Source organism: Dunckerocampus dactyliophorus, chromosome 20 (assembly GCF_027744805.1).
Source record: "Dunckerocampus dactyliophorus isolate RoL2022-P2 chromosome 20, RoL_Ddac_1.1, whole genome shotgun sequence".
Lineage (NCBI taxonomy): Eukaryota > Metazoa > Chordata > Actinopteri > Syngnathiformes > Syngnathidae > Dunckerocampus > Dunckerocampus dactyliophorus.
The window spans coordinates 3491510-3515127 of record NC_072838.1 but is presented as its reverse complement, the minus strand read 5'-3'; the positions used below and the strand labels follow the sequence as shown (position 1 = coordinate 3515127).

Below are 23618 nucleotides of genomic sequence, written 5' to 3'. Positions count from 1 at the left end.
ATGCCCTTGCGACCCTAATGAGGAAGAAGCGGTATAGAAAATGGATGGAATAATAACAATAACACAGCTAACTGTTTTTCACTTGTCTTTGTCTATTTAAGTCAGAGCTATCCTTGGATAGGTTGAATTAAAAAAAAAACAAACAAAAAAAACATTTAAAAGACAAATGTTTGAGTTTTTATTAGTTAGTATCAACATTTTAGCTTTTTGAAGTTACATTATTCCTTTTTGCTCTATTTTTCTGTTTTTTTTTTTTTGCTGTGTTTTAGTTTATTTTATTTCTCCAATGAGCCACGTTCCACGTCCAACCTCTGCCTTCTTGCCGCTGTTGGTGAGGGGCTGGGTTGCGTTGTGGAAGGTTGTTTACAGCTTTCAGACATGCATTGCACGGCGTTAGAGAGATGGAGCTCACCCCCGCTCTCCTGCTCGGAGGATACTTCAACTTTGTTAATCGTTTGTATTTAACTACCAGATAAATGTATAGCGCAAAAAAACAATTCAATGCGCACCCTTACTTGCTAAAATAACAACTATGTCACTAAATTGTACGGTACTTGTAAGTTGGCGCTGAGCCAAATACAATGTGTGTCAATAGAATCACTCGGTATTTAAGGGTGCAGAGAAGGTCAAACATCTGCGTGGATTGATCTGACAAAGCCTAAGTAAAGTTGATCAAATGTAGAATTACTGCAGCTTCTGCTTGGACATCAAGCAGCAAACAGCTGTTTAACTCAGATGGAAGAAACAGCCACACGTCACTCGCTGATGCTACGGAAACTAAGGTAGGTGGGATTGCAAGGTGTGCCTAAAGCACCTATTATTCATAAGAGCCATATCATAGTTCACAATCTGCTTGGCTTCTGGCTGCTCTGTTCTTGTGATACATCCTTTCTCCAAACGAGAAATCTCATCATGTTTTAATCTCGTGAGACCTCCCCTACCATCCAGCGCTAGCGGGCACCAAGGTGTACCTGCTGCCGTGCTGGTCCTGGCTGAACTCCATGATGTGGCCGGCGATGTCCCGCAGCTGCAGGTTGGGATAGCGGTTGTTCCTGAAGTCCTCGAGCAGGCGGCTACGGCCTGACGGCATCACGTCAGACATGCCGTAGCGTAGCCGCGAAGACGGGAACAGCTGGCTGCTGGGTGAAAAGAGGGAGGAGCCCGAGCTGGCTGTGCTACGGTACTTGGCCTCGGCTCCCGGGGCGGCGGAGATGAAACGCCCACTGCCATTGGTCAGGCCTCCTGTGGGTGGTAACAGAGTAGAAAAAAAACATTTTGAAAAGTACCATAACAACAATATGAGGAAAATGTACTACTATACCACACAAAAACACATGACGGCAGCATTTGTCATTCCCAAATAAATCAGCCTTGACAAAAGCGTTTATCAAATTAAACTTATCCTCATCCTAAATGTGATTGAATGGCAGAGATCACGGGTGAATCACTTACCCAGATTGAGGTTGGATGAGGAGCTGTGATTGGACAGCGAGGGTGGGGGTGTGAGTGAATGAGAGGGGCCCTGGTTGGGAAGGGGCATGCCCACCGGGCCCGGAGAGGGACTGAAGCCCAGGGTGCCATTGTAGAACCCTCCGTGGCCGATGGGAGTGAGGCTGGAGGGTGTGCGTTTGTACAGCTCATTGTTGCCTGTCAAGGAGTCTCGCCTGGAGCCGCTGCCCCCGCTCGAATTCGCCACTAGAGGGAGACAAAGACAAGTACAGCATATCAGTCGCATATTCACACAAGGCCACTGCTACTGTGATGGACTTGGGCGCCAATCCCCCTCTCTCTCTTGTCCCCCACTGACCTGCATTCGCACCATGGCCCCTTTGCTTGCCTTATCAGACTTATTTGGAGACTTTGAATATTTTATACAGAGTTGCTGCTGTCAAATTACGTACAAAAGGGGCAATCACACCAATTAAATACAGTTCTATTGTGATTTATGCTTACAATTAATTTATCTAAATATGTGGAATATTTTTAACCTTATGTGGAGTCATTATGATTATTTTGTACAAGGATGCAGCTGTCATTAACTTTCACAAGAGGGAGCACATGAATTAAATTTCTGTTCATTTTCTGTGCTGTGCAGTTTCCCCATATGTTAATTGGTGGCGGCTCGCCACAATGAAATTTGGACCACCACGGATACAGTAGTGCTTCATTTTTTAATTTTTTTTATTTGCACTCACTCATGAACAGATTATAATGGGCCTATAGTGCGAGTACACCCTAATCCATCAAAAATAAGCATTTCTATGTTCTCTATCATTCCATGAGGCCAGAGTCATTTCTACCTGCGGTACCAAAGCCTCCCAATGTGGCCCCCAGCGTGGCACCGAGGGAGGAGGAGGCAGCCTGGCTGAAGCCCAAGGAAGCAGAACCTGGGCCGGGCTGGCCAGAACCTTGTGAGAAGAGAGAGGAGCTCTGGGAGGATGAGCTGAGGGAGGACGACCCGTAGAAGGAGCTTCCGCCCAGAGCTCCGCCTGGGCCGCCCTGCTGCTGCGGCTGCTGGGACGTCATGGCACGGAACGGACCGTTGGCCCCGCCGCCCAGGCCACCATTAGCGCCGCCCGCTGATGCCGCTGCTGCAGCAACTAAAACAAAAGCGGAAAAGTACACATTGAACTTCTACTTGTAGATCAAAAAGAAACTTAACACAACTTTTACGTACCTGCTTGTGCTGCTGAAGGAGATATGATGACAGATGCAGGGGCCATGAGGCGGACGGGCCCACTGCGAGCTCCCGTGTTGACGACCAGGGCGCCTGTCTGGTCATAGTAGGCTGCAGGAGCCAGAACCGGATAACCTGAGAGGGAAGGAAAATAACCACTGTGAACAAACCAATGAACACTGTCTAGAACAGGGGTGTCCTTACGTTTTCCACCAAGGGCCACATAGTGAAAAATGAAAGGAAGCAACTCTGCCACTTTGGTATTTTGTAAAACAACACATGTATATATGCTAAGAAGTTATATTTCAAGAAATATATTAATAAATATATTAAGAAATATATTTCCTTATAAAATTACGACTTAAAAAATGAAATATTAATAGATAGTATATGTAAACTCTATGCTACTAAAATGTCATTATTATTCCTCATAATATTACAAGTCTATTCTCGTAAAATTGCTACTTTTTTCTCGTTAGAATATGACTATTTTCCCTTTAAGGAACTTTTTTGGAATTCTGCCCATCATCCACAATTCTTATGTGAGACATGAACACACGTCTCTTTTCTGTGCGTTCTAAAGATATAAAAACAGATTTAAAAAAAGGCAGCTAAGGATGAATGTAATGTAATAATGTAATGTAATAATGTAATCACAGTAACAAATTTTGCTGGACGATAATCCGTCTCACAAATTATTGTCGATAATTGAAATTATTGACAACATTTTTGAGACAATTTTTTTCATTAATTATATGGCACAATGATGCAAGTACATCGTATCAAAAGCAATAAACTTTAATTTTGCAAGAGTATTTAACATTGCAATTGGAATGTCAAGAGCTTTTAACTAAAATAAATTAAACAACATAAATTAAACAAACAAAAAAGACAAATAAACCCCAATGAAAATAATATGGTCTCTTTTTGCAAAAATTGCACTTAAATAAAAATCACAATCATAACCAAAAACAAAAACAAAAAAATAGACCCCGTCTCTGTTACGAAAAAAAAAACACTCCAATAAAAAGCACACACACAATAAAAACAATAAATAACATGGGAGTATCAAGTCTCTAAACAAAATTGGACTTCAATAAATAATGAACATTGGGTATTATTCCTTAACAGGTAAACAAAAAAGTCTGGCCATATGCAAATCTGTAGCCTCTTAATTTGCCAGACTGCGAGCAAGGAACACCAACATGTTGACTTTGTGTGAGATCTCTCTGGAATGTTACCAGCTGTGCTAAACATTCTCTCAGAGCTGGTGCTTGTTGCACAAGCAATTGCTGTTTGCGACATGTACGTTCTCCCAGGCAATACGTACCGTCTGTCAAACATTTCCAACATTTCCCAAAATTTGGGCTTTTGAACCGCATTTCTTTTGCAATGTAGTGAGCGACACGTCTGTGAGCACGCACCATTTTGCGCTGTTTGTTTATATATACTTTGCCTACCTAACACCCTCAGTAAGCATCGAGGCTCTGCTGCACATCTCGCGGTATTATTTTTCCCAATTGGGAAAATTGGACAGGATGGTTTAGGGATGAGCCGAATACTCGTTTTAGACGAGTATCCGTTACGGATAATGCATTTGTGCCAAGTACGAGCATGAAATGACTACAGCTCGTTGTTATCTGTAATCGTGATGAAGGAAAATCCTCTTTGGGTAACTACTTATGTATTCACTCTTCACGTTGTGCGATTGGCCACACACACTGCGACCACCCCTCCCTAGACCGACTCGCTTGGCGACACATTAATGCTAAAATTGGCGTAAAAAACATACTCAGTCGCATAAAGACCACTCTCCTCGCGCTCACGATGTCTGAAATTGCTGCGAAAGACGGCTCCCTGCGCGCTCACTTGCTGCTTATCAGTTTGTATGATATTTAAAGTTCGTTGGTAGAATTGCTTTGTTACGTACGCGGTGCATTTGTGTTGCATCGGTCACTGCCTGTGTTTATTTTCTCCGATTGTTTCTAATTTGGTTGGTGATATAAAGTCAGTTGGAAAATGTTGATTGTAGTACTGAACGTGGTGCTTTTGAGAAAGATACAGTGGGCAAGGCTGTTTGCCATCACTGGATATTTGCATGAATCACCAACTTCACACAGATCATTAAAAAAGATGTCAAAAAAAAAATATGCTCTGTAAGTGGTTCTTTTACTTTCGTGATCAAAAAAGTAATTTGAATCTCAATTTGGAAGCTGTTCTGTAAATACTTTTCAAATAAACAATAAATATCACAACTTCTGATCAATCCACGTCAATCGATTTTGGGTTAAACCATGCCACTTCCGCTTTATTCCCCGCCCACTTAGGGTACAGATATGGATGCAGATCATTTAGATGGGTGAACAGATACAGAAAGTGGTGTACTCACCCATCCCTAGGATTTTTGTGAGGTGCGTGTTCAAGTTGGTCGTATTGCCATTCTTCTTCGTCACTACTTTCGAACAAATGCGAGATATCGGTTCATCTGTGTTCATGTGCTCACTTTGTTCATTCTGTTTAAAACCAAAATATTCCCACCATCGCTTTTGCGCCTTCATTCACGTTCGCTCATGAGGCTAACTTGCTGCTAGCACTTTGTGTATCTCCTCACTAGTAGCCCCGCCTCTTCCCAACGGGACAAAGAGGCTGAATGTCTGAGACAAGGGTTCACTCTCTTCGTTCATTCAACTGTAGCACCTATGCGCACAGACAGTTGCAGAGGGAACCCTCTTGTCATCCAGCCCTTGTGGTAAAGGAGACAAGGAAAACAAACACGCATGCATGCACATGTCAATTTATCGAGGCCGGCAAAATGACCACCTTTGTTTTTTTTATCGTTCGATTAATCCATTTATCGATTATCGTGACAGGCCTAGATGCAACTATTCTGCCTGTAAAGCCTTCTGAAAAAACCTCCAAAAACCACCAACAATGGCTTTTTTCCCCCCAGACTCACCAGGCACTCCTGCTGCAAGTCCCTGCCCGAAGGCCAGGGCAGAGTTGACTGCAGCTGCCGCAACCAGCTGGTCATTCTGCTGCCCTTGCTGCCCCTGGCTGGGGGTGAGAGGTCGCTGGTTGCCTCCTGCACGCATCACCTGAATGACATGTGAACATTTTTATTATGATATAAGCGTCTAATGATTAGGGGGGTAGCGATGAGTTTTAATAACGATTTCATTCGTATCGCGATTCATGGTTGCCAATACGATTCAAGGACGATATTGGTTCATTTAGAAAGATATGATCCAAAGCGATTCAGTAACTTTAAATCGATTCAGTAAATTTGTAGCCAAAAATTCAACCAGTTTGACTGTGAAATAAATACCTGGATACTGGACAGTGCAGGTGAAGTTTCCTAGATTCCCGTTGTTTTTTGTAAGGGAATCAGGTGTACATATTATTATATTTAAGGCTGTAAAACCGCTCAACATACACTTTATACACTTTTCTCAGACAGGCATTAACATTTTGTCGCATTTCTCTCGTTTAAACACTCTTTTTAATGCTCAACCTACAAGGTTGGACATAATAAAGTGACTCACGCGTATTTCACACACCGCGTAATGTCTACCTTCCTTCAAGCATGCCCAAAAGTCCAACTTTTTGTGCATTGGTTAGCATCTTCCTCTGCCTTTTGGGTGCAGAACGTTTGGTCGACATTGTGGACTTTGTTGGTGAGAAAACATGGTAACATACAGAGGTCGGAGTCTCTGCAAGCTGTTTGCTAGCTATCAGACAAGAGGAAACACAACAGTTTGTGACGAAGGAAATTGATTGACAATTGTCTATATTAGCCAATCAGGACGCAGAACACAACGCTCGTTCATAGGTTGTAAAAACAAAACAAAAAAACCCCACAAACAACCCCACTAAAGCACTAAAATTGCACTAAAAAACCTGCCAAACAGCAAGTCCGCAAAAGGTGTACCGCGATGGAGCGAGGGAACACTGTAAATTAATAATGGATATAAACAAACAAGTAAACAACAATTAATGGCAAATGCATTCACATTTTATTTGAATAAAGTGCAATCAACAGGTCGAATTAAATCAAGTCTGTGATTAATTCTGATAAAACGTGACTTGGACTTTAATTTTGATACCTCAGTCACTTCTCTACCCTACTTCTCTACCCTACCCCAAGTATTAAAGAAGTTAGAGCAAATTTAATACCGGGAAATTGCGCCGTTAGTTCCCATTGTTTTAACATTGAGTCAAGACAAAGGCTGTGATCCACCCACGGACCTTGGCAAGTACAACCGTACTACAAAATATATCACAACTTAGGCTGTGACATTTGTTTTACAAGTCAACAGAGTATCCATTTACTTTCTTATTTTTTTATTATTTTTTTGACCACCAAAAAGTGCAGGGAAGAAAATCAATTTTCATGTAAGTCACAGCACACTGTATTCGTTTCCACACCACACTACAAATTACATGTACACAGTAATTTCGGGGCAAAATTAACATATTCTGCACATCAGATTTTAATGAAATTTCATCTACAGATAGATATTCAAGTTAATTTATATCCTACATACCTTTTACCTTTTCCTGAAGCTCCGATCACTGAGTTTGAAAAACTTAAAGTTGGACTTAACTTTCAAAGCACTCGTATGACTCGATGTGGTTCAACACTCAGTATGAATCCGAAACAAAATTGAAGAGGAAGAAGTGATCTACCTATCAAACATGTATACGATCAAAAAAAGCTGCATTTTTACGGACGTCTCAATGGACTGTCCTAATCGAGCACACACGCACGCACAGTCTCACATTTTACTGTCGCTTACTTTTGGGGATTGATTCCACCTTTACATGACATCATCTGTGCGCTCCACTCAACAGACAAGACTAATCAACTTACGCCAAATCAAACTGTCACAAGTGTAACGTTTAAACGTCTTTATCAGTAAAAAAGTGCTAAAAAACCCCCACACATCCACATAAAGCCTTCCGTTCTTAAATTCAATGCTTTATTTCCTAGTATCGATGCCATCGATTGACCTTCTAAACGATGTTAGACCAGTACATGTCATCCGAAATGGCAACATGCTGAACACAGATTTATGTAGTTGGGTCATTGGAATATAAATTGATACATCGATGTAGTGGATTAATCGTTACACCCCTTCTAATGATCCATGATTAACTAAGATTGCCGCTTAGACTAACCTGCTGTTGGTTCTGCTGACCCTGACCCGCTGCCTGCTGATTGGCAGAGTTGTTGGCTGCAGCTGCCTGCTGCTGGAATAGATTGGCTGGATAGACCCCCCAAGGGGTGACGCCGTAGTACTGAGGAGGCATTACTGCCGGTCCTACACACACACACACACACACACACACACACACACACAATTGGTGAGATGGTGAACTGTGTATTCTTGCATTAAGCGATAAAACACGAGGGTCTCACCGAGGGTTGCGGCTGCCGCTAGTCCCGCTGCATATGGGTCTGTACCAGGTGGGGCAGCACTGATGATGTACGGATTGGGCACAAATGCTGGGGCCAGACCTGATGAGACATAAACAGGTGAATTTTGTGCTGCATAATGGGGTGGGCGAATTAGTCGCTTCTTAGATGCACTGCGGTGCGGACATTGACGATCATTAATCGATTCATAAACGTCAATAATCGATGCTGACGGAACAAAAGGACGGAAAGCGGAAGTGCCGCCCGGACAGTTTATGGTGGTGTAAGACGCTACCAGAATGGCTGAGCGTAAACTCCGACCCGCACCCGCTGGATTTAAGGCAAACGTCTGGAAGCACTTTGGCTTTCATGTAGCTGAAGGTAAAAATGAGCTGTGCAGGAGCCACACAATATGCAAGCTTTGTCACACAAGCTTCAAATACGAACACGACAAATATGAGAAACCACATAGCACGTTTCCACCCAAACCAGGAGGAAAAACAGCCAGCTGAAGTCGCTGCCAACCAGAGAACCATCAAGCAGGTGATCACAAATTTTCCACCCAACTCGGAAAAGAGTTTCTGCTTGATACACTTTTATGGCCAACAATTTGTGGCCGTATTCAGTTATTGAGAAGCAGGGCTTTTGTGCTTTCCTGCGCACTTTGGAACCCAGACACAACGTCCAACTGACACTGCTACTGTGATTAAGGGCAGCCTAGTTTTTTTGGGTTATTCATAATATACTGACATCTGCAAGCATTATTCTTCTATGAGAGCCGCTGGTACAGAAATCTATATTTTGTTTGACAGCTGTTTTTGACTTGGCTATACAGCAAAAATATTTTTCCTGGGAGTCTAGGCTCAGGATTTTATTTTGAATAGAGAAGTCTATTATTTATTTGTGAACAATGGCAGATTTTTTTGTTTGTTACTCAGAATATGCTGAAGTTTGTTAATTTTATACATGCAGCTACTGGTGCACTTTACTCTTCCTGCTGCTTCTGTGCAATGGGAAATACAGTATGTTGGTAGATGTAACCTTCCAATTATTAAAAGATAATGGAAGTCAATTCATCTGATTCATGTTTAATTGTGGGTCATTACAAATTTGCTTTTGTTTTGTTTCAGTAGTATACAGTGGGAAAAAAGAAATTATATATAGAATAAAATTATGCATGAAAAAATTTACCAACTATTCCTTACAAAAAGAAGCCAGAGATCCCCACCTCTATTGTATAAACAGGTAAGACTCTAGTTGTGATATAATAAGTCTGTAGGTGCACAAAGAGATAGATTCCTACCAATGTGCGGCTGCTGCGCCGCTGCCAAAGCGTACTGTTGCTGCTGGGCCGCTGTGAGCTGCTGCACCGCCAGAGCGTTGTTTCTCTGGAATAGCTGCCCATGACAAGCGAAGGGCATTTTAATGATCACTTTTATGAGCACTCATGGATGTAAATGGGCTACCGTGCTTGCACGCACCTGCTGCTGGTTGGTGTAATCAAAGAGGCCCACGGTGGGCGCAGAGTCCATGGGCATCTGGGAGTTGTAGTCAAACTGAAGCGGCTCCATCACTGACTCCATGGGATCCATGGCAACCCCACCTTGATCCACACCAGAGAAGTCCTCAGGGGGCTTGGGGCCTCCGCCGCCTCCTAGAGGTGTCAGTCCATCTACTCCGACACCACCTGGGCCCCCAAGGAGGTCCCCCTCCGGGCCTTGGGGCGGCATGTTGCCTGGAGGGCGGCTACAAAAGGAGGTAGGAAATTAGTTTGCTTCTGAAAAGTACAGATCTTATGTCGGCGAAGCCTACCCAAACTCTTTGACATCCACATCGAGGCCGTTCTGCACTGGCAGCCCGTTGGGGTTGATGACATCATTGATGACGTCAGCATTGCTCTCAGTCAGTTCTTTCAACTTCTCCCCCTCAAACGTCGCTTTTGGCTTCTCCCGCTTCTCCTCCTCCACCTCGCCATCCCGCTGTCCCTGCACCATGAGAGACGAGACACGTCCATGACATCCACGTGGGGCTGCCCACCGCAGACAAGAAGATTCATGCAGAAGAGTCTCACATAAGGTCCTTTCCGAAGGCAGGAGTCCAGTTTGTCTGCTGGCGACGAGGACAGGACGTACTCCACCATGCTCACGCCGAGGCCTCCGCTCTCGGACCGCGGGGACATGACGGAGCCCACCCCGACTTCACCGCCGCCGTGGAAGCCCTGTCCTGGCCGACGGGACACCATGATTGGCTGTGACACCGAGTGATCTGTGGCAAAAAAGGACAGTTAAAGATGTGCAACATTCCCACCCTCTATCCTTGGTGGGAAAGCAGAAAGCCAAACTATGCAGATTTAAACATTTCCATTATTTGTTTTGGTCCCAATTTGGTATGGCAGGGTTTCCAATTTATTTGTGGTGGCCCGCCACAATTAATTTTGGACCGAGACAGAAGGATTTATGCATATCATTTTATTTTTTGAGATTTGTTCACCCTTGATGGCATCACAACTCAGAAGACGGGGAAGGACACAGCCAGAAGCACTTCAGCTTGCATAAAGAAGGGGCTCTTCCATTTGCAAACAACTAGCTTGACAGCATTCTCAAACACATACAGTACCTGTCTAAAGTTGAGACACATTTTCGTTCCCATCCCATAGTAGAGAACGTGTCTCCAGACTTATAACTGGTAATGTAACTTTAACAATTAGTTACAAACTGCCCGGAAAGCATGCTGGATACTACAGCGGCAACTCTCTGGATGCTACCATATAGAGTAGATCAGGTTGTCCAAAGTGTGGCCGGGGGGCCATTTGTGGCCCTCAGCTGATTTCTTTTACTAGCCCACAACACATTGTAAAAATATAATTTAACATGAAAGCTAAAAAAAATCCCTACAACCAACAGCAACAATGGAAAAATCAACAGTAATTGTACCAGAAAAAAAGTCAAAATATTCAGACAAAAAAAGTTATACTCTAAGGACAAAAAGTTGTACTCTTACGAGAACAAAGTCTGAATATTATGAGGAAAAATAATGTAATTTTAGTAGCATAAAACTTGTGTGTGTATGCGTGCTTTTATTTATTTATTTATTTAATCCATCCATTTTCCTCCGCTTATCCAGGTCTGGGTCGCGGGGGCAGCAGTCTCAGTCAGGAAGCCCAGACTTATTTATTTTATCCCATTTAAATGGGTATACACAGGGGTTTGCTCCGTGGGGGCAGGTGCTCTACCACTGGGGCCTCCGTCAGGTGGGGGGATGCAAAGCTTACTTCGTCCCCAGGCGGGGCAGTCATGTGTCGGGGGTCGGGCATGGGGTGGCGTGGGGGACTGGCATTTCCGCCGTGGGTGGGCTCCTTTCCGGTTGCGTGGGCGTCTCTGGGCCTGCTGGTGTGTGGCCCGTATGCCCCTTGTGGGGTGTGATCTCTCACCGGTCTCGATGGGTGGCTGTCCTCCAGCCTGCCGGCGCCCTGTTTCTGGTTAGGATTGCCTCTCTGCGACCCCTTGCTGGTCTTCCCGGGGGGAAAGCCTTTTTGTGGGCTGGCTCTTGGGGGGCTTGTCTTAGTTCTGCCTGCCCCTGTGGGCCCGGTGACTTTCTGGTGGTGGGGGCTCAGCTTGGCTGTGTGGGGCGGAGCTTGCTGGGTGGTGGAAGGCATTCCCTCTCCTTTCGTGCATTCTCATTGACAATTACACGTTCACACATTCGCGCACATGTACAGTAAATACATGAAGACATGCACACATACAGAGATACAGTACCTGTACACACGTACATATGCACACTCAAAGTACATACGTACTTCCCCACATTACTCACGGAGTTACCCAGGGTGTTATTATGTTGTTGCTTTTATTACAGTGACGGTCATGTCAGCAATATGATTATAGTTATTACATTTGTGTGCATTACAGTTAGTGTCATTCTGTTCACTAGCATAGTTACTAATTTAATTACTACTATTACTACTAATGTGTGTGACTGTTTCAATGCAGTATTATCATTGTGGTTGTTATTATTTTGTCCTTTCCGTCATGGTCCTTATAGCCGTCACAAACGTGCTGATGTAGTCCTGTTTATTTCTGTTTTGTTATTGTTGTTGTTGCTGTTGTCCTTGTCTCTGTCTTTGTCACTCTTGTCGCTCCCGTGGCCGTGTGTGTTAAAAGGCACACACACTCACGTCTACGTCGCTACACAAAAAGAAAACCAACCCTCGTTAGCCAAACTTCATGTTCTGTTGTTAAATAGGGATTAAAAACGACAATGTCACATTTTCTTATGACACAAACCAAAAAGCTCACTTTTACCCGTCCACACACACAATGAGTTTTCTGTCATGACCAATTATGCAAATTAGACAATGCTTGAGCAGAAATAAAGAAAAAGTCGAAAAAATTAAACTGATTAACAAAACAATCAAATGAAATAAGATGGAGAAAGAGATGGGGATGGAGAAAATACTGGAGTAAAACTAGTAGGTTTGATAAATGAGAAAGTTGACAGGGGAGCGCGTCTGTCTGCCTTCAGAGTTGAAAGGACATGATGGAGACGACGAAGCAACCCGGTCATGCCACAAGAAAGGCCTGACATTTCCAAAACGGCACATTATGTGACACACCAGAAACCTCAAATACCGTCTGGAAAACCATCAGGATGATCTCACGTTGACATCAAGCTTTTCATGCCACATCTATAAATAAGACTTCCCGAAAGTAGCCTTTCTTGTTTGTTAAAAAAAAAGAAAGAAAAGAAAAGGCTCCTTTGAGACCACCTTATCACAAGCTGACAGTACCTGAAGCCCCCCATGCGCTGTCCCTCCACTGGTCCAAGAAGATCCCCTTTGGCCCGTCCTTCCCAGCGTCATCCGTCTCCCAGAACTTCTTTCCAGTGAGGAGCTGCTGCAGGGACACAAACGGCACAGCCAGCGGAAAAGGTTAGATCTGATCCAGGCGATATGGAGGTGACAGAACTATAACTAAATACTTTTTGATGATATCAAAAAGCTTTTATTCTTCTTCCTGGCGCCTCATGTGTGTCGAGCATTGCTGGGATATCACGCACACCGATTTCAGGCATTTCTTTACGAGCACTTTGACCCTTAGCGGCACGCAAAACTAGAGAGGAACCGTCTCCTCTTAGCGGCCGAGAGAGGCCAAAATAAAAAGGGCACAATTAGAGAGAAGGCCAAACGCAGCTCATTATTTTTCATGGAGAACACGTCATTAGCTGGCATTTCAACTCACAGGCCACAACTATAGGCACAATTTGTGGTACTGGAGCTCATGACATTGTTCAGGTGGGTCTAATGCAGGAACACCACCTTGTCAAAGGATCCTCTATATCACAAGACAACTCTGCTGTTTTTAAAAATCTGCTGGGAAAAACATGAGCCCAAGATCCTTTATATAACAGGCGAACTCTGCCGTTTTGGGGAATTTGTTGGAAAAACTCTATGACCGGAACATTGCTGTTACTAAGGACCTTCTAAATAATGCTGGTCAAAGATCCGTTAAAATATAAATATTGACGTTTTTAAGAGTATGCTGGAAAAACAGGAACATTGCCGTTTTTAAGGAACAACTAAAAAAAAATGCAAGTGAAAGGGTCCTCTATCACAAGAGAGCTCTGCTGTTTTTAGGAATCTGTTGAAAAAACACTAGTCAGCAATCCTCTATGACAGGAACATTGCTGTTTTTAAGGACCTACTAAATAATGCTAGTCCAAGATTGTCTATATAAAAGCAAGACGACTTGACGTTTTTAAGAATCTGCTGGAAAAACACAAGCCAAAAATCCTTTATACAGTGTAACAGAGGAACTCTGCTGTTTTTGGCAATCTGCTGAAAAAACAATAGTCAGCCATCCTCTATGACAGGAACATTCCTGTTTCTAAGGACCTACTGAACAATGCTAGTCAAAGATCCTCTACATCAACAGGAGAACGCTGCTGCTTTTAGGAATCTGTTGGAAAAATACGAGTCAGCGATCCTCTATGACAGGAACATCGTTGTTTTTAAGGACCTAATAAAAAATGGTAGTCAAGGGATCCTCTATCACAGGACAACGCTACTGTTTTTAGGAATCAGTTTGAAAAAACACGAGTCAACAATCCTCTATGACAGGAACATTGCCGTTTTTAAGGACCTACTGAGAATGCTGTTCAAAGATCCTCTATATAACAGGAGATCTATGCTGTTTTTAGGAATCTGTTGGAAAAACAGTAGCCAAAGATCCTTGAGGACAGGAATATTGCCGTTTAAGGACCCACTACAAAAATACTAGTTAAAGAATGCTCTGCTGTTTTTAGGAATCTGTTGGAAAAACACTAGTCAGCGATCCTCTATGACAGGAACATTGCTGTTTTTGGGAGGACCTGCTAAATAATGCTAGCCGAAGATCCTCTTGATAAAACGAGAGAACTCTGCTGTTTTTAGGAATATGTTGGGAAAAACAATAACCAAAGATCCTTGAGCACACGCACATTGCGTTTTTTAAGGACCTACTAAACAGGAGGACGCTGCTGTTTTTAGGAATCTGCTAGAAAAACACTAGTCAGCAATCCTCTATGACAGGAACCTTGCTGTTACCTACTTTAAAAAAATGCTAGCTAAAGGTTCTTTAGAAAGTGAGACAGGAAAGCTCTGCTGTTTTTGCTAAATGCTAACCAAAGATCCTGTGTATGACAGCAGTGTGGTGTTTTTAGGAATCTGTTGTTAAAAGAAAGAAAAAGTTAGCTGCTCCCAAGTTTGCAACTTGTGTGTCTGTCTGATGTCATTCCCAGGTCAGATTTGGTCCCCGGGCCGCCAGTTGAAAAGCAATACTTTACATTTTCCACTCAGCAACCAAGTCAGTTTAGATTTCCTGTTTGTCAAGTTGGTGGCTGAGCCACTTTTGTGTGTGTGTGTGTGTGTGTGTGTGTGTGTGTGTGTGTGTGTGCACGCCCGCTGCCAGGGCCTCCATTAAAAACAATTGACATTTAACATATAATTTGGACTTTTTTGAAAAAGGGAACTACAATAGTTCAAGAAGTTAAGCTCTGACATGGCGCGTATAAGCAAAGCGTGTCACAGCCCTAAACTTAACGTGCACCGTCTCACCTCTCCCATTGCACGTCCCTCCAGAGCCAGAGCCTGGAAGTCATGGTTCAGCTCATCCATTGACCGCACCTGAAGGCAAAGACAAGTTTGTATGTCTCACGCTCAACAATGCTGCTAAAAACAGGTTTTTAAAAAGGAAACAATATATTGGCAGTTTGTGTAAACTAGTGTTTCCCCAAACATATATTCATTTATTTATTTACAGATTTCATTTCAAATTCATTTCCAACTACCACAGATTTGGCGCTATGTTCGCCATCTCGTGTTATATGGCGCTTTTCTACCTTCAAAGTGCTCAAAGCATTTTGACACAGTTAGCACATGTAGCTACTGATGGCTACGCAGCATCAGGAGCAACTGGGAGTTCAGTATCTTGGCCAAGGATCCAACCAGCAACCTTCAGGTTCTACCACCCGAGCCTTCCTATTTTGTGACTAAACAGGCCACCTGAAATGTCCTTTCTTCCCGCTATTTAACGCAACGAGTCCGATGAAATGATTTCGATGTATTTGTGCATGGAAATGTGTTGTTAGCACACCTGGCTGTCGTGGATGTTGTCTCCAGTGGGCCAGCGATGTTTCCCTGGCTGCTCGCCGTGCTGCCGCTGGAAGAAGTAGTCGACCATGGCGTCATCCTGGGAACGTCCAGCACCTGCTACACCCTGAGAGTGAGGAGGGGACGACAGATATGAGACGGTTCTTGGCAGTGGAGAGAATGTGACCTTCCAAAGATGCAGTAATTAAGGCTCTACCTGCTGGCTGGGGGGCGTGGCCTGAGAGGTCTGCCCAGTGGGAGGGGCGTGTCCTCCGCTGCTCAGCACCACAGGCATGCTGGGGGGTGTAGTTCTATGGTGGGGGCTGAAGGAATCCTGCCAGAGCACTGCTTTCCTCTTCAACACACACTGCTCATTCCACCACAGCCTGCACACAAGAAATAAAACGCACAAACATCATGTGGGACCATTTTATTACTCGTGTTAAGTACAGTCCAACCCCCTCGGATCGCTTTACTCGCGTCGACATACTCTAAGCAAAAATAGTCACGACTTGGCTAAGTGACACATAATAGACCATAACAAAGGATGGCAGTTTGTTCAAGATTCAAGATTCAAGAGAGTTTTATTGTCATGTGCATGGTAAAACAGCAGTTATACCATGCAATGAAAATCTTATCCTGTTCATTCTCCCAAGAAAAGAAGGAAAACCTCTCTTCTGTGTTGACATGCTTTTCCTCCGTTTGTGTTTATTCTTTTATTATTTTTAGCTTTTATTTATTTATTTATTTTTAGATTTTACCTGTGGTTAACAAGTTTAAAAAAATAAAAAGGTATTGTTGAACAATACAACTAGGCCTGTCACGATGACAAATTTTGCTGTACGATAATTGTCCTACATTTTATTGCCAATAAACGATATCATTGTCAACATTATTTTGAGACCATTTTTTCATGAGTGTAATGATAATAAATGGCATAATAAGTATACTATTTAACACTAATTGGAATGTCAAGAGCATTTAAATAAAATTAAACAAACATAATAAAATAAAACAAAAAGACAAAAAACACCCCAATGAAAATGTGTCTCTTTTAGCAAAAATCAATCACAATATTTCTGATTTTGAATCAGCGTCACTTTTGTTGTTGTCTAAATATTGGAAAGAAAATATGGAGAAACCGGAAATACTCTAATGTTCCCATATTGTGCGGCAATGCAGACAAATTCTCACGTTTAATGAGGTGTAACGTTTTGGCAAAGTGCATATTTTGAATGCAGGAAAATGCGTTTAGTGCACAATGAGGTGTTATACTTGGGGAATCACGGCAGCTGAAACGTAAGTTCCACCGCTTTGTATTATGTATTTATTATGTATTTATTTCACTGTCTTTGTCACAAACAGGCTGAAATTGACATCAGATGATGTTGCATACACAACAGGCACACTGTTTCCTCCGTTTAGTCAACATGTTTGCAGTACATTTTCACATGGCTATGGTTTCAAATCACTGCAGTCTGTGCGTCGGCGAGCTAGAAGTGGATATCACATTTATGCTAACTTATTTTTTTAAAGTGTCACTCAATCTTGCTCTCTTGTTATCATCATAATGCTGATGGCTTGTGTCGAAAACACAAGTTGTGCAACAAACACGTAGTGTGTCCAGCTTTAGACAGTGATGCTATCACACTCCAACAGGTAGCCCCAATATGCTAGCGGTAGCTCACCAGCTGATGTTGAGTAGCTCAACAAAGAATATTTGCTTCACCTCTTCATAGTAGTTTTAGAAGTGTTCTATTCAAACATGACGCCTGTATTTCATGACAAATGAGCACACTGAGTGGAGATGTACTTTGTAAATAAACTACAATCAAATGTTGGCAGTATATTTTGTTTTGTTAATTGTGTTATTTTAACTAAAAATATATATTACTGAACAATTCATTTCCTATGTATCAGTTGTAGTCTAAAACACGCATCAAATAAAATTTAGGCTTGTGTCAAATAGTACAAAATGTTGTACTTTTAAATAAGTCAGGTAACAAAAAGAGGCTCAACATTTTAAACTCACTTCAAGTGCTCTTTGGACCTAACTTTGCCATTAAATTAACAGTTGTGCAATGTTCTCGGTTCATGTTCTGCTGGTTGTCGAAAAACGTTAAATAAATAAGCTAATAAATAAATGAAGTCATAAAAAATTATTTGTCATTAAAAAAAAATTGCAGCAGCGGCACGACTCAGTGGTGGCAGTCCCATGCAGCCCACCACCACAGCTTCAGAAAATCCTCGAGGAAACCCTGAACACTCGTGCACATAGGCCTAGCCCTACGCAAACAGCAAAATTATTGAGTTCATTTTTATTTATTGTGCGGCTAATTGATTTATTATCGTGGCAGGCCTAAACACAACAGTCAATACTGTCATGCTTTTTAAATTTAAACAAAACAAATGTAAAATACATCAAACATTTAAAACATAAATTTAAAAAAAAAATCAAAAATGTTTTTTTTTAATATTTTAAAAATTACAATTAAAATAAATATTTTTAAGTTGACCTTTACTTATTACTTGAACAGGAAGTCACTGTGTAAAGATTTTAATGCTGCGTAAGTAGACAGCGGTTGTCGTTAATGATAGTATTTAGAAGCATTTTGCAATAAAATAAATGTATCAACTAAAATATAGATGTTATGTCGCTGTTGTAGTTTCACTTAGCTCAGTGATGAGGGCGTTAACAACACTTCACATGTCGATACAAACGACCCATTTTTCATAGAAATGACACCTGTGGCTCTCAAATTTTATGTTGAAACGAAAAGAGGTCAACCCCTGTATGACGACATCGATTTAAGCGTGCCCGTTTTAGTAATAAAAGAAACATGGTGGACCAGAGCTAGGTGAGTTGCTCCGTATGGACCTTCGCATGTATCACGATATTTTTGGAATGTATCATGACAAATAAAAAATTGGATGACTTATTTATGAACTTATTTAACGTTTTTCAACATCCAGCAGAACATGAACTAAGAACACTGCAAAACTGTTGATTTAATACAATTTCGAGCCTCCTTTCGTTACCTGAGATGAGCTATTTGTGTTTTAGCACATCTTAGCACATCTTCACTCAGTGTGCTCATTTGTCATTAAACACAGACGTCATGTTTGAATAGAAAACGTATAAAAATACTAAGAGGTGAAGCAAATATTCTTTGGTGAACTACTCAACATCAGCTGGCGAGTGATTTGAAGACAAGCTATAAGTATTATACTGATAACAAGTCGGGATGCAGCTATCGAATATTTTAGTAATCCAGTATTCCAGTGAACATTTTTTTTGAGTGATCGGGAAAAATATTTTTTTTGCAATTCTAATTTGTGCAATTCTAAATACACAAGAGAAAATAAAACATTTCGCTCAATAACGAACGACCAGTTTGTGTAATTTTTTTTCAATAATCAAGCGTTTTATTTCTTCAGTTCACATTGTGCATAGGAACAAAGTGTATTTTCTTGGGTCTGATGGACTACCTGATGGTGCTTTTGTAGATGAAATTATCCATCCCAGACTGTAACTATTTACTGGAAAAGGAGACAAATAATAATTACGTCACTAAGACATTACAAAGACGACATGACATATTACATGATGTTGATGTCTGTGCTTTTATAAATCTTCAACTTAGACAGGCTGACTAGAAATAAGACAAGTAATGTCTTAAAGATATTGAGTTTTTGCAGCATGAAGGCACCTTCTGCAGTAGAACACATTACTCTCTACTACTGTAAGTGAGTGAGACAAGCACTTCCTTGTTCCATTACACAGTATTGTCTGCTAGAAATGAGCAGCTACTGATTAGTGAGCTAAAATGTTTACATTTTCCATCACAGCGCTGTTTTTTTGCAGATCGACTAAACCCTGTATGAAGTCACGTTACCATCGTAAAACTGCCACACACTGCATTGGACAGTAGTCGTAACTAAGAGAAAGCTAGCCCTCCACACGGCTAACGTCATGCGAGGATGGTACATGCCTGCTTGTGTTCAAAATAACTTGAAAAGTCCTGAATGGATTTCGATTAAATTTGCAGGAAATGTCAGAAACAGGATATAGAAGAACTCATTACATTTTGGGGGTGATCCAAAAACGTTCCCAAAATTCACCCTTTTTCCTACCACTAATTATTATTAGCTGCTACTACTGCCACATTTCTCAACCGATTCAAGCCACTGCAACATCACACTGTTCAACACGTTATGACATTCAGGCTACCTACAGTCATGGAATAAATGATTAGACCACCCTTGTTTCTACAGTTTATTGTTCATTTTAATGCCTGATACAACTAAAGGTACCTTTGTGTGAACAAATATAACAATGACAACAAAAATAGCTCATAAGAGTTACATTTTTTGCCAGTATAATGCTATAACTATTCATGTAAGACCTTAAGTGATTTTGGTTATTATCAAGAAAACCATGAAGGTTGCTAGATAGCAGCTCTTAAATGAAACTCTTATGAGCGATACTTGTTTATCATCGTCCAAACAATTGTACCTTTAGTTGTACCAGCCATTAAAATGGATCACTAAACAGAAGAAACAAGGGTGGTCTTATCATTTTCCATGTCTGTATATCCATCCATCCATCTTCTAAGCCGCTTCTCCTCATTAGGGTCGCGGGGCATGCTGGAGCCTATCCCAGCTGACTTCGGGCGACAGGCGGGGTACACCCTGGACTGGTAGCCAGACAATTGAAGGGCACATAAATGTCTGTATATTTAGACTGAATTTTTTTTCAAAATTTCCCCCAAATTTAAATTGTTCCGTAAACCTGCCATTACCTACTACTACTTCCACACTTCTCAACTGATGCAACTCATTCAGCAAAGTCAGGACATTCATGCTATTAGCTACATCACAAAAATTCCCACATTTTTTCTTCTGAAACACAAAATGCCTTTGCTCAAAAGAGTTCTATCTACTGCTGCATTTCTCAGCCAATTCAGATCGTTCCAACAGCAAAGCATTCAACTATTTAAGGACGTTCATGCCATTTTTCACAACTTTTTTTTTTTTTTTTACATTCCCAGTTTTCGGAATGCAAAATGCCTTTGATCTAAAGACTGCTAACTACTTCCACATTTCTCAACCGATTCAGACCGTTCCAAAGTCAAAATTCTCAACTCTTTCAGGACATTTAGCCTTCCTGGTACATTGCACTATCATGGTAGGTGTTAGCATGCTAACATTAGCATGTTACCATTGCTAGCATGTTAACATTAGCATAGTAGCATTTCTAACCATTTTAATAGATAAACACTTATATAAAGTCTTAGCACTATCATGCTAGGTGTTCGCATGCTAACGTTAACACATTATCACTTCTAGCATGCTAATATTAGCATAGTAGCATTTTTAGCCATTTTCATAGCTTGACACATATATAAACACTTAGCACTATTATGCTACATGTTAGCACATTACCATCGCTAGCATGCTAACATTAGCACTGTAGCATTTTTATCCATTTTCATAGCTAGACACATATGAACACCACTATTATGCAAGGTGCTACAATGCTAACATTTAAAATTATCAATCTAAATATGCAGACAAAATAAAAGTAGCATTAATATTTATGGTGTAAATCACAATATAGGGGAACTATGGCACTTGGCGGAGGTCTGTGCTTTTCTGTTTTTTTTATACTGTAGTTTGGTCATGAATATGTCACAACTGGACGGAAGGTTTTTTGGCCGTGCAATTTTACCGTTCCCCAATTGCTGTTTTTTTTTTTGAGTTTGTTTGACACGACAAAGAACCTCTGACTGGGGGTCTGCGGCCAGTCTACAATTCGAAAATGAGCACGTCACATGCGCGCCCTTCGCACGTTTCTTACGGGGATAGACTGGTCGTAGGAGCCCCTGCGACTGCTTGTGACCTAGGCTTACAAGCGACCGCTTGTGACCGAGGCTGAAGAGTAGTGATGTCATGATATTTGGTCAGAATAAATATACAGGTAAAGTTGGACAACTCAAACTTTGTTTGGGTTGGGTCGTTCTTACATTCTTACCTCCAAGTGTGCACAAACTACAGTTAAAACTAAATTTAAAAAACAACAGTCTTGAGAAGCAGGAAGTTGTCGGTATCGGCCTGAAAAAAATATTGTGCATCCCTAGTTACAAAACAAGCAGGTCGTTAGACGAACTTCATCTTGCTAAATGACTACATGACTCTTGCACATTGGATTAACTAGCAAACGGTTGTAAAGAGACTTCAACATTGCCACAATCATGTATCAATGACCAATTTCTGCTTCAATTGTGCACTTTGCTGTGATAATTTGTGGTTTATTTATTGCTGAGTTATAACTGTATTTATATTATTCATGTATTTAAATGGATAAACACTTGACATTTTGCTTTTCTTTGTTGTATACATGGGTACCTGACAATAGCATCAGATTACTGTCAGAGCCGTCAGAGAGGTTTGACAGAAACAAACCGGTCCGGGGGCTCAAAAACGCTGCTTTGGTGGTGAGCAGGTAAATATTTAATATGCATGGGTCAATCTGCGACTGATATATTACCAACCCACCTCATTCCCCAGCAAGCTTTAATCTACCAACAACAATCACCAGTTTAAATTACATTAGTGTCCCTGTAGATGCAAACAATGCTGAACCATATTGCTTCATTACCTTTAGCAGAAAGTCATGTTAGCCATCTTTGGAAGCAAACACTCAATCCCTTTAGACAAAGACAAGGCCTGCCTGTCTGATTATGGTACGAACATACCATAAAAAAGCAGGAATTGTTTAGCAGTCAGGTAAGACAAATACCCGGAAATCCACAACATGACCAACGACATGACGCGCAGGCGGCTTGTTATGCTTCCAACACCCGGAAACGAGCGCTCTTCACCGGGCAAAACATTACCGACAACCGTGATCGACCGATACCTTACCGGCCACATTGACGGGTGTCACAATGCACGTATTCGCCGGGGAGGGGGGGTAAGCTGCCCCGGTAGTGAACCCTCTCGCCCTCCATGGCAGACATGACACAACAAAACCAAGGCAGACTGCGCACCGGTATTGACAGTAGTTTATGGGATGTCGGCGTTACATCGCACTATGCCTGGGTTTGTCAGGGGGAAGCTTCCCTGGCTGTGTAGCAACAATAACACGGCCTCCCGACTCTACCACACCGCCCGGTGAACCGGTGAGCAAACATGGGCGCCACAAACAGTGTTTTGTAACAGCGACAGTCGTGTTTTAACAACGCCGTGTTAGTGTCAATCCGGCTGGAGGCTCACTCTGTCCGTATGTCGACCCCGCAGCCCCCCGCAGGTATTCGGGTGCTAACAAAGGCCCCTGAGCTGTCTGGAGCGGAAGACCGACACAACGGGAGGAAGGGGGGGCAGGTTATATAGCTGGGGAAGCGAGTCGGCTCCGTCTGACAAAAACACACTGCTTTAGCCCGGATTTTGGGCGCCATAGCGACAATATCCTCACCCGGAGGTGGCTAAGAAGCATTGGGAGGTGTCCCCACCGGTACGTGGGTCTTACTCACCGGCGGAGAGGGTGGATGGTCGCGGATTTCGGCCCCAGTTTCTCTCTGACACCCCAGGATTTCACTCCGACAACATGGCGGCTCGATGGAGGAGTAGGCGCGAGCGCTGCATGATGGGAAGCATGGTGGTTCATTGCGCCAAGCCGGGAGGAGGGGGGGGGCGGAGGCCCTGGCCCGCTCCTTTGTTATGCTGCGTGCAGCGTTTGAGGACCCCATTCACGCTATTTGTCAATGGAGGGATGCATACAGGGGCAAACACCATTTATTTGCGTATCACTCCACGCTTTAAAAAACAGACACATAACCCATTTAAATAAACTGTGCGTGCGGTGTCTCCATGGCAACTTGCTGTTGTCACACCCC

The 23618-nt window shown here is 42.3% G+C and overlaps 1 protein-coding gene across 4 annotated transcripts in view; it reads right to left on the bottom strand.

Annotated features, from left to right (window-relative positions):
- Nucleotides 1–23540, bottom strand: part of pum1 (pumilio RNA-binding family member 1) — a 38308-nt gene extending 14768 nt beyond the window's left edge. For 2 of the 4 annotated variants that reach the window (XM_054763061.1, XM_054763063.1), the window contains exons 1-16: nucleotides 23256–23540; nucleotides 15938–16106; nucleotides 15725–15847; nucleotides 15187–15255; nucleotides 12883–12988; nucleotides 10165–10358; nucleotides 9906–10078; nucleotides 9575–9839; nucleotides 9397–9490; nucleotides 8097–8195; nucleotides 7856–7998; nucleotides 5634–5772; nucleotides 2678–2812; nucleotides 2301–2600; nucleotides 1453–1695; nucleotides 972–1242 (exon numbers count right to left, since the gene is read on the bottom strand). In XM_054763061.1, coding sequence (XP_054619036.1) covers nucleotides 972–1242; nucleotides 1453–1695; nucleotides 2301–2600; nucleotides 2678–2812; nucleotides 5634–5772; nucleotides 7856–7998; nucleotides 8097–8195; nucleotides 9397–9490; nucleotides 9575–9839; nucleotides 9906–10078; nucleotides 10165–10358; nucleotides 12883–12988; nucleotides 15187–15255; nucleotides 15725–15847; nucleotides 15938–16106; nucleotides 23256–23389 — 2657 coding nt within the window. In that variant the 5' untranslated portion in view covers nucleotides 23390–23540. Of the gene's footprint in view, nucleotides 1–971; nucleotides 1243–1452; nucleotides 1696–2300; nucleotides 2601–2677; nucleotides 2813–5633; nucleotides 5773–7855; nucleotides 7999–8096; nucleotides 8196–9396; nucleotides 9491–9574; nucleotides 9840–9905; nucleotides 10079–10164; nucleotides 10359–12882; nucleotides 12989–15186; nucleotides 15256–15724; nucleotides 15848–15937; nucleotides 16107–19209; nucleotides 19261–22381; nucleotides 23219–23255 lie in introns of those variants that run through there. The other 2 variants (XM_054763062.1, XM_054763064.1) reach the window with 2 other exon arrangements.
- Nucleotides 23541–23618: the final 78 nt, after the last annotated feature.